This window comes from Habropoda laboriosa, unplaced genomic scaffold (genome assembly GCF_001263275.1).
Source record: "Habropoda laboriosa isolate 0110345459 unplaced genomic scaffold, ASM126327v1 scaffold42, whole genome shotgun sequence".
Taxonomy (NCBI): domain Eukaryota; kingdom Metazoa; phylum Arthropoda; class Insecta; order Hymenoptera; family Apidae; genus Habropoda; species Habropoda laboriosa.
Genome location: NW_017100181.1, coordinates 1,345,644 through 1,357,178, shown reverse-complemented (window position 1 = coordinate 1,357,178; position 11,535 = coordinate 1,345,644). Strand labels below are relative to the sequence as shown.

General features: G+C 30.3%; 3 protein-coding genes across 3 annotated transcripts; 1 reads left to right on the top strand and 2 right to left on the bottom strand.

Annotated features, from left to right (window-relative positions):
• Window positions 1–213: 213 nt before the first annotated feature.
• LOC108579064 (pre-mRNA-splicing factor ATP-dependent RNA helicase PRP16) lies at window positions 214–4,318 on the bottom strand. The gene is made up of 8 exons (XM_017942501.1): window positions 3,830–4,318; window positions 3,482–3,714; window positions 3,122–3,402; window positions 2,377–2,981; window positions 2,141–2,284; window positions 1,136–2,048; window positions 379–1,054; window positions 214–295 (listed from the first exon to the last, which is right to left on the bottom strand). The coding sequence occupies exons 1-8, from the start codon at window positions 4,316–4,318 to the stop codon at window positions 214–216; spliced, it is 3,423 nt and encodes a 1,140-aa protein (XP_017797990.1).
• A 706-nt stretch (window positions 4,319–5,024) lies between these two features.
• On the top strand, window positions 5,025–8,313 carry LOC108579091 (WASH complex subunit 7). Its single transcript, XM_017942534.1, has one exon. The coding sequence runs from the start codon at window positions 5,056–5,058 to the stop codon at window positions 8,311–8,313; it is 3,258 nt and encodes a 1,085-aa protein (XP_017798023.1). The 5' UTR covers window positions 5,025–5,055.
• Window positions 8,314–9,578: 1,265 nt separating this feature from the next.
• Window positions 9,579–10,809, bottom strand: LOC108579096 (CUE domain-containing protein 1). Its single transcript, XM_017942539.1, has 5 exons — window positions 10,775–10,809; window positions 10,566–10,693; window positions 9,986–10,361; window positions 9,800–9,898; window positions 9,579–9,715 (listed from the first exon to the last, which is right to left on the bottom strand). Exons 2-5 carry the CDS (start codon window positions 10,668–10,670, stop codon window positions 9,579–9,581), a joined length of 717 nt encoding a protein of 238 aa, XP_017798028.1. The 5' UTR covers window positions 10,671–10,693; window positions 10,775–10,809.
• Window positions 10,810–11,535: the final 726 nt, after the last annotated feature.

Genomic DNA, 11,535 nt, shown 5'->3' with positions numbered 1-11,535 from the left:
TTATATTCAATATTTCAACTTTTATGAAAAATTAGTCTATATTTATATACAAAATACACTTACACAATACGTATATGTCATTAAAAAATAACAAATATATCAAAGTATTTTTAATTATTACGTAACATTATTTGTACCTTAATTATGATACAGTATACTCCATGAACTAATGAAAATCACAATTAATCATATTTACACATTTTAAAATCACGATTATAACCCCAATCTACCTGGAGTTTTACGATAAGGAGCAGGTGTTCCCGGTTCTCTGATACCTGGCGTCAGTATCTCTTTTCTGGAGGTAATGTGAAATAATAAATATTAATAAATTGATAAACTAATTAAGGAAAATGTGAAAAATTAGAAGAAACAACTTACTTCCTGATAGAAGCTTGCTCTCGTTCAAGCTGTTCTTGTGCTCGTGCTTTCATTTCTTCTTCCGCTTCTTTCATTTGTCCTTCCATTTCATGTAAATGTTGCATTGCTTGACGTCTTTTTGCTCGTCCACTTCGTCCAGTTTCTTTAACGCTAAAGAACATAGGTCCTAATTCAGCTAGCCAATGCCCGTCAACGGCAGTTACGCATTGCATGTATTCTTTGGCAGTCATTACAAGTTCATGGTATACTACATAGTCTGGAGTGAATCCCATACCAAACAAAGCTGACGTTGGATGCAGATGACATGGCATTCCGGTACGGCAATTCACATACTCGCCAATACCTTTTAAACGAGCTGCTTGATGAAAGTATGCTGAACAAATACATTTTCGTACAATATCCCAATCAGTGCCGCAACTCACAACTTCCATTTTTTGTTGCTTCAATATTTCTTCAAGCTGCTGTCGGACTTCTCTCACTTTGCGCATAGCTTTTGCATGTATAAAATGATCGTTGCACCATGAACTAGAATATCCATTTGCCTTCCACTGATTATATACGTTCAAATACGTTAGATGATCAGACTCTGGTACTTGAAATTTTTCTCTAGCTGAATCAGAGTCTTCTTCACGTCCTTTCGGTCGATAAAATATCGAAGGTACCGAGAGCATAGAAACTAAGAAAACATTTTAATTTACAAAGACCATTATCTGTTAAATAAAATTATAACAAAACAGAAAAGAATTTATGAACTTACCTATAATGAGTATATCTGCAGTACAGCCAAGTTGAGAAGCAACTATAAGCATTTGACATTGAGGTGGATCTAATGGAAATTCTGCCATTTGTCGTCCTAAAGGCGTTAAACGTCCTGTATGATCTAGCGCGCCTAAAATCCATAACTGATATAAGGAATTTAATATATTATCTTGAGGCGGAGGATCCATAAAATGGAAAGCTAATAAATCCTGAACACCCAAAGACTTCAATAACAATACAGTATTTGCTAAATTGGTTCGTTGTATTTCTGGAACTCCAGTTAATAATAATTCATCCAAATATTGTCTCCGTGTATACAATCTATAGCAAGTGCCAGGACCAGTACGTCCTGCTCTTCCCGATCTCTGATCAGCATTAGCTCTAGATACAGGATATACCTGTAAAGCATCCATACCGATCCGTGGATTATAAACCTTCAATTTGCAATATCCTGAGTCCACAACAAATACAATTCCATCTACAGTCAATGAAGTTTCAGCTATATTTGTTGCTACAACACATTTCCGAAAACCTCCTTCTGAACGTTGAAAAATTTTTGCTTGTAAATCTGAAGGCAATTGTGAGTAAATAGGTAAAATGGAAAGTGGAGGAGCTGATTCTATCTCCGCTAAGCGTTCTTTCAAAGCCTCGCAGGTAACTTCAATGTCTTCCTGACCAGGCATAAATACCAGTACATCACCGGAACGTGGTTGTAAATGAATTTGTAACACTTGTTTCACTGCAGCATCAACATAATCTTCTACTGGATTTTTTGCGTGCAATACCTCAACTGGAAATGTGCGGCCAGGAATTTGAAATGTTGCAGCATTCCCAAAAAATGCTGAAAATTTACTAGAATCCATTGTAGCAGAAGTCACAATCAACTTCAAATCATGTCGTCGAGCTACAACCTTAAAATGTAATAAATAAGTAAAAAATTAGTAAATATAAATTAGTTTCAGTTAAACAATATATATCAAACATTGTTCTAAAGATTATTTACCTCTCTTAATAAACCAAACAGAACATCAGTAGATAAAGATCTTTCATGAGCTTCGTCCATAATAATTACGCTGTATCGATCTAAATCCCCCTCTCTCAAGCTTTCTCTTAATAAAATACCATCAGTCATATATTTAATAACTGTCTATAAGAAAGAATGAAATGATTTAAAAATAGTTTGTTTTCAATTCTCTTTAAAATTCTACTTTTTATGAAATGTAGGAATATAATACGTACATCTTTTGAAGTGCAATCTTCAAAACGAATAGCATATCCAACTTTATCTCCTAAAGTAGTGGCCATTTCATCAGAAACTCTTTTAGCCACAGACATAGCTGCCACTCTTCGGGGTTGTGTACATCCAATTATGCCATTGCAACTATAACCATCTTCGTGAAGATACTGTGTCAATTGTGTAGTTTTTCCACTGCCAGTTTCTCCAACTATAACTACCACACTATTTTCCCTGATTACATTTAACAATTCTTGACGTACAGCAAACACTGGAAGACTCCTCCTTTGATGCTGAATAGACCTGTATTTAGCTTCTCCAGTAACTTCATCACCTCGTATGTGGCGTGCATATTTTTGACCAGCTTTAAAATCAGTTTCTTGCCCTGGGTCTTCCTTATCTTCTTTGTGCCTGTCACGTACACCCATAATGTTACCAATATGAGTTCCAGCTAGTTCCCAATGTTTTTTTTGTGCTCTTTTTCGTTCCTTTTGCTCGCGATATGCTCGTACTAAAGCTGAGCCCTTTCTTGCTACAAGAGCCATGTCAGAAGTAGGATCACGCACAGGTACAACAGGCTCTGGTTGTTTCGTGAATACAATTCGAGGATGTGTGCTACAATCAATTTTTCTGTACTACTTAATCTTTTTCTAATAAAATTTATATTAAAACGTAAAAAAGTAGTTCAATGTATTCTATTTTATTGAATAAGTAGAATTAATTATCAAATCTAAAAAAGTACTTTACCATCCAAAAATGGTGGAACAACATTATGAACTAGGAGATGAACTCTGGTTTCCCCTTCATCATCAGGATCATCATCATGCTCTAAAGAACTTACAACACCAGATGTTAACATTCTATTACGTTCCCACAATTCATTGTCTTTATTTATTTGTCGTTGCTGTGCAGAAAGACGTTTCTGTCTTTTTGCTTCAAGTTCCATTTCTTTTTTACGTGTGTATTCTTCAGATACATCGGCAAATGCATGATTTTCTCCATCATCTAAAGCATACCATTCTCTGTCCAATCTGAAGACAAATATTTAACTCTTAATAACTGTAAAGAACAAAAATATATTTATTCTAAACATTATAACTAGTACAGTACCTTTGCTGTTCTTCTTCCCATAGCTCTTTTTCTTCTCCATCTATACTAGGTGTAGCACCACTAGCTTTTCGATCTTTATTCCAAGAATTATATTTATATGAAGGTGTGAATTCGCTTCTAATACTATCTCGACCATCTTTACTGTTATAAAGATTTGGTGTTGGATGATCCCAACTTGATTTTCTTGGTTCTTCATCTTCATCATCATCCCAATTACTTTTAGATGTCGGATCCTGCAATAATACTGTATTATTCTACACTCTTAACAACACATAGAAATATAAATTTTGTATTTAGATTTACAAGGCAATGATAAGAATATGCAATTACATAAAGTTTAGCACTTACCCTTGTTTTAAATACTGGAGTTTGTGGTTCATCTTTAAATCTTAAAGGTGTTTGTCTGCTACTATCTCTAATGCTATCTCTACCTCTACTCCTTTCTCTTTCTCTATTTCTATCTCTATCTCGATCTCTATATGCATGTCTATGATGCTTGTCCTGTGCACTCAATCTCTGATGTTTTAAACGTGATTCCAATCTTTGCTGTGCTTCAGAATTAACTCCACCAGTATGTGTTGGTGTTTCTTCAGCATAAGATCGGTATTTTCTTTCTTTAACCTCGGCTTTTGACGAACTGGACTCGGATTTTGATAAGTTACTTTCTTGTGAATTTTCTTGCCTTTTTCGTTTTGCAAGTTTATCAAGACCTAAAACGGATACTTGAGGTTTTTTAAATGTATGATCAGAGGGTCTTTTTCGAATAATCAATCCTCCTGCTTGATTTTTATCAGTACCCTCTAACCTATATAAACTTGAGTCATTCGACGTATCCATCTTTCACACTAATATTTATTATTCAAAATTTAAATGATTAATAATGTACACAATATTATATTGTTGACTCGTGTGCATGTTCAAAAGAAGATATATTGAATCTTGTTATATCATTATAAGAGAAACAACAAAAATTCACATAACAACAACCACATGAATTAGGTGATTCTCACACTGTTACTATACAAAGAATTTATATAGTGTCACAATGTTATGAATGATTAAATTGAAGATAGTTGAATTATATTGTACGAGAAAGTGCATTCAACGGTAACAACAGACGACAATCTATTAAATTCCCTAGAAATTTTTTTTCAAGTAATAGAACTGAAACAGTGTATCCAAATTTTCATCGTTATTTTTATTTACAAAAATTCTATTTAATTATTTTGTTATTTAATCTAATAAACTTTTGTTATTGAAGGAATTCAAACACGTAAATAGAGTAGTCCATCTAGCAATTTTAACCAGTAACAACTATCAATTTTTTGCGATATCCACCTTCACATTTCATTCTTTTGTAAATATGCAAAAAATGACAGTGTTATAATATTAAAAAGTTATTAAAGATATCATTCTTTGATGGTAATGTCACGAAAATATAGAAGGATAAAGCCTGTGTAAAATACTACAAGATATGATACAAATTTGAAAATTATATTTTACGTTTTTTGAGTGCTAACAAAATCAGTATTTTAATCATTGCTTTGATTAAAACTACAAAAATAAACATTACAATGATAGAATCATCTGCATGGAATCCAAAAAGGGATGAAACCATATATAAGGCAGCAGGTTCAATACATTTACGGAAATATGGACAATTTTTCGAAAATTTAGCAGAAAAAACCTGGAAAAATGATTCTCTATTGGAATATTTTATGGAAGGTCCTCTTCGGCTTGTATACAGACCTAACGAAGATATTAGCCTTATATATTTAACTGAAATGGAGAACAAATTCTTATCAAAATTACTTGCTGCAGTTGCTGGCACCTGCAGAGAAATTAGACTACTCGAAATGGAAGCTAAAACCTTTTACAAAAAATTATTTACTCATGGGGAAAAAAGTGCAGAGAATAATCATAATAATATTACATCTCTTCTGGCAGATCTACAAGATTTGCTTGTTTTTGTAAATAGAGTGTGGACAGTGGCACATTTGACAACAGAACAATTATCTAGTCTATCGGGTGATCCTAATGAAGTTTATTTAGCTGTATTAATAGAGCATTTTATTGATTTATTTGTAATTGTTTTAACACTGGATGAAATTGTTGAATATCAGCCATCACTTTTGGAACAATGGAAAAAATATAGAATGAATGTGCGTTCTATTATGCATAATCCATCACAATTTGGCATAAGTGAATCAAAGCTACATACATTTGATAAGTTATTGAAAGATTTGCAAGAACATTTATTAAAGAAAGTTTTATTTACAAAAACAATTGAACATGTAATGGATGTAAATAAAGGACCTACAATGAGCGAACAAATTACGCATTACTTAAAGAACTTAAGTTTGGACATAGAAAATAAACCAAATGATAATGTAATATTGAACAAAAATTGGATTAGAGTGAATATTGGTATTGTTATAATAACAAAATTATTTGGTGTCTGTGATAGAAGATTAATTAAAAGAGTACTTGAAAGTAATAGAAAGTTTTATGCTATAACTTTAATTGGAAATGTTATGTGGATTCCAAGTAAATTTTTAAGTGATTTTTTGCCAAAGGAAGCTGGCAATACCATTAATCAACAAGTAGGAGAAAAGATATTGTGCTCAAGAATACAGAAACTATCGCAGACTGTAAACAATTTAGTTCATAGAGCAGTAACATGGTGCATTGAAATGCAAAGTATTTTGATGAAGAATAGCCTTCAAGTCTCAGATATTAGGCAAAAACAGTTTCTATTAATAGACTTTGTTGCTCTATTATCACAAATTAAAGAAATTATATCTTTTATAATGAATATGCATGCAACTCTAATTAAACCAATGAATTATAACACTGTTCAGTTAATCTGTAGATTAATAGAAGTACAAAAGTCTTTGCAGACTATATTTTATATATTGGGACCAGTTATAGTGCAATCACAAAGTCAAGTATTACAATATGTGAGTTATTACATTTTAGTTACATTAGAAACTACACGGAAAAGTTTGATTCAGAAGGATAAAGGTTATAGCAAAGAAAAATTAGATGCATTGTCATTAGTAGGTTTGAGTATGAGATTATTAAGTGGACCAGCAAGTGCAGATAGAAGATTAATAGTCAGATGTGCTCTAGCATGTGCTAGTCAATTGTCAGATGCTTTTAAAGAAGAGGATATAGTGAAATTAAGGTTTTCATTAGATCATTATGATACTGTTGCTGAGTTGCATAATATTATTACAGAACACTGTGATTATTCAATATTGCTCCATCACCAAAACATAATTCCAGCTTACTTCTTTTCTGTAGCAAATAGTAATTTAAGTATAAACCATATTGTTCACTTGTTTAATGCATTTAACAGTACTATTAGTGAACAAGAAGGATTGAATTTAAAAGAGAAAAGAATTACACAACTAAAAGAAATGTTAACTAAAAGCATATTACAACCTGTGTGTCATGAGATTGAGACTAATTTGAGGCTTCATGTTCATGCACATTTAAAGCTAGATTCTACCAATCCATTTGATATTGGAGTAAAAGATGGTGGAAGAATAGTACGATCGTTACCATTACCTCTAGCTAACATTATGATATATGCCAAACGATTTATTGAACATTATCTTGATGATATGTTTTATAGTCTTACTACAGTAGCATTGCATGATTGGAAAACATATCGAATGATGCATGCTTTGGCTCATTATAAATTAAATCTTGATACTGTACAAAATCATTTGCCTACACAAACTTTAGAACAAGGTTTGGATGCTTTAGAAATTATGAGAAACATTCATGTATTTGTTTCCAAATATCTGTATAATTTAAATACTCAGACCTTTATTGAACATACTAGTAATAATAAATATCTAAATACCATTGGAATTCGACATATAGCGAATTCTATCAGAACACATGGAACTGGCATTATGAGTACAACAGTTAACTTTGTGTACCAATTTCTTCGTCTAAAATTACACACATTTTCACAATTTCTTTTTGATGAACACATAAAATCAAGATTAATGAGAGATATAAGGTTTATTAAAGTTCAAAGAGAAAATGGAACAACACCTTATACATATGAACGAGCAGAAAAATTTCAAAAAGGAATCAGAAAATTGGGTATGACACCTGATGGTTTGAGTTATTTAGATCAATTTCGACAATTAATAACTCAGATTGGAAATGCATTAGGATATGTACGATTAATTAGATCTGGTGGATTACACGCAAGTGCAAATGCTATTTCATTTCTGCCAAACATTAATTCATCTATGCCATTTGAATTGATGTGTAAAAATTTAAATTATAGTGCAACAACTCAAGCAGCAGCAAAATGTTTAGAAAACGATATTGCAAACTTAGTACGAAACTTTACAGAGGGTATACAATATTTCAAACTTCTTGTTGATGTATTTGCATCTGCTTTTCGAGATACTAAATCATATCATTTACAACAATTTTATGCTATTGTACCTCCATTAACGTTAAGTTTTGTGGATAATTCAATATCAAATAAAGAGAAAATGTTTAAGAAAAATCAAACAGGTGCAGCTTTTACTGATGATGGTTTTGCAATGGGAATTGCATACATAAATGCTCTTTTAAATCAGTCATCAGAGCTGGATAGTTTACATTGGTTTAAAACAGTTGAACAACATATAAATGCTGAAAAGCAGACTGTAGAAAGTAAAAATGATCATGGAGATGAAAAATTGCAACAAACAAGAGCATTAACATTAAAACGCTTAAAAGAAAGAAGTGCTGAATTCCAATTACTCTATTATAGTTTATCCGGAGCTAGAGTGTTCTTTAAACAGACTGATACATAATATTTAACAATGGAAATTACTACAAGTTTAGTAAAGTACATAACTAATATGTTCATCACTATTACATTTGAACTGTTAAACACTTTCATTTCATATTTTTCATTATTACTGTGTAAAGAACACCAAATTGTACAATGTATAATACTATTATATGCTTTATAAAAATAGCTTTAAAACATTTCATATGCTATAAATTTACTTTATTTTCATAATCCTTTTGTAACTTATATATTACAATAATGAGAAAATAAAAGTACAGGTTAGTGTGTTGAATAAACTTTGATTTATGAGAAACACTAAAAATTATATAGTTAAGTACTAATATTGGTATTATTAAAGGTATTTTTATATTCATTTTAATGCCTCTGGCACATCATATATAATTACGCGCATTTATATAAAGATTCTGTACACTAACAATAAAGTTGCAATACTTGATATTTATTATTAAATAAGTAATGGCTAGACAAACAGACTAGAATTCATTACTCTTACAACTCTAATTAGATAGGTGTTTTTGAAAATGTACTTATAGATATGAAAGCATTATTATTATGTATAGTAATACAAAAGGAAGTCTGCCTTTATACTAGCAAATTTAAAAGTACTTCTCACTATGATTTTTATATGAGGTGAATTTTAATATTACTTACAAATCAAATACAAAATGAAAAATTAACTAATTCTAAATTTTACTTTTAATGTTTATACTAACTTTAGATAGAAATTTTTTTGCTATAAATATTGCTTATTCTGTATTCTATGTACAATATCCTTAAAGCTTCAAATGAGATTCACAATGTTACAATAAAAAGAATTTTTTCATCAAAATTTCACAGATCCTTATTTTAACAGTATGACTGTTGTAATTATTGTACTGTTACTATGTAGAGTATGTACTTATCTGTAGCACAATATTAAAATATGAAATATTCTGTAGTTTTGCATTTTTTTAAATAATATCTAAGGATATTCCTACATTTTGCCTTTTGATCTTTTTGAGCTCTTAAATTTAACTGCTATCTAAGCAACTCAATAAGTATTGACTTAAGTTAATTAAGTCTACAGAACATGAATCCTGCAAATCAACACCTATTTTAAATGATCCGTATAGACAAAACTATTTTCATCTAAATTTTCTTTGTAAATTTCCATTCAGTTATTGATATAGATATGCTTCTTTTTCACTTCTGGACGATAAATTACGGTATGTATCAAGTATTCAAATTATTTTTTTGATAACAAAAAAAATATTGGTATGGTTTCTAAGACTGAAATCTAGATGATTCTTCTGGATCTAATAAATCGTCACAAGAAGCAGTTGGGGGTAATAATTGTCTACCTCCACGTTTTTTACTACGTGTAAACACTTTGGTAAGTTGTGCAAACTTACGTCGAGACACTGAAACATAGTCAAGATAAGGATATGTTAAACTGAACTTTGCAAGTTATATAATTGTATAATAAATAGTAAATTTTTTCATACTTTTGCCCATATTTTTCAATCTTTCTTTAAAAAGATCTTCATCATCGTGATCAATTTGTCCACTACATTTTTCAAGATTTGTTCCTTGAATTTTTGTATCTATAATAAAGATAATACGAATAACTGTAATGTCATGTATTTTCTAAATTTTCTGTAGTATAAAGATTATGATTGCCTATTACAAACCATTTTCTAAAGTTGACAAAAAATCTTCATTCCAACGTAATTCAGCCATAAATTCTTCATTTTGAAGAAACATAGCAATTCTTTCATCTTCTAACATTGAATTTTCCTGTAAATATGATGAATCCAAACTGTCTTCAGGAATTTGTTGAGGAAGTCTAAGGAATGTATCTGGTAATGGTCCTAATAAAGCAGGTTGCCATTTACGTATAGTTTTTAAAGATATAGTTGAATCTGCTTTTGGTGACTTAGAGGTACTAGGTGACTTTTCATTTTGCTCTAATTCACTTCTAATTTTTTCATTTTCATTATCTGTGCTCATAGTAAGTAACTGATCAATTGTTGTATCTACAGCTCCTTGATTAGATCTTAATACAGCCTAAACATGTATATAAGTAACAAAATTTTTAAATAAGTTTTCAGTAGTATTTCATGTATATTGTATTATGCATTTAATATTTAACATAACATATACATCTAGTAGGATATATAATTAAGTATAACATTGTATTAATATACATTTAGAACACAAATTTTTTATGGTTACCTAATATGATACAATATTTTAATTAAATGATTTTACCTCAATCACATCATCATCCATTTGAGGAAACATGTTTTTGAAATCAGCCATTGCTTGATAAAATTCTAAAGTGGTTTGCTGTTGCTGTTCCATTGCAGAGGCCATTATGTGATTGTTCTAAAACTAATCTAAATCAAACAATTAATTGTAATTACAAAACTTTTAAGAATTTATTGCAAATTTTGCAGTGTAATGTTATTTGATCTTACCTTGGAGATTCAATAAATTTAAAATGTTTCAAAAACATGAATAAGTAAATCGTCATTCATGACGAAAAATGTCGGTTTTTGATTACTATGTTAGTGTCATGTCATTTATTTCAAAAAATAAATTACATTTTACAATACTCTTTCACTTAACTAAATATATTTTTATATGTTGTAATTAATTATATTATAGACTGTTATATTATACGAAACTTCTATACACATAATTGAAACTAAGATCATATAGTACCATGTCATTACATGCAAGGAAGACCGTCAACTGTCAGAGTTCATTGAGACCTTCTTCGCTTATGAAAAGCGAACTTATTCACAATTTACGAGACTATGCAACGGTATCATAATTTATCTAGTAACTTGCATGCTTGCTTTTTGATTGGTTTACTGTGGACAATTTAGTCTTTATTTGCTTTATTTAATGTATACATGAAGTATCAAATATTAACTATTTCCAAGACAATACATGATAATTATTAATTACTTTCGTAACTGAAAAGAATAAATATTACTTTTATAAAACAGATGGTAACTTTATCTGTGTTACTAGTTTATGTTCGGTCTAAAGATCGACAAATTCAGTGACAAAAGAGTAAATGCATGTGCATGACGAGATGTAATAGCTGCCAATTTGAAGTTTAGAAATTATATTTTTTATTTTAGAACAAAGAAATTCGGAAGAATATATTATTAGTTAGTAAATACATATATTTTTCAAAATTCTTTAATTACCTTAAATTTGTCTTGCT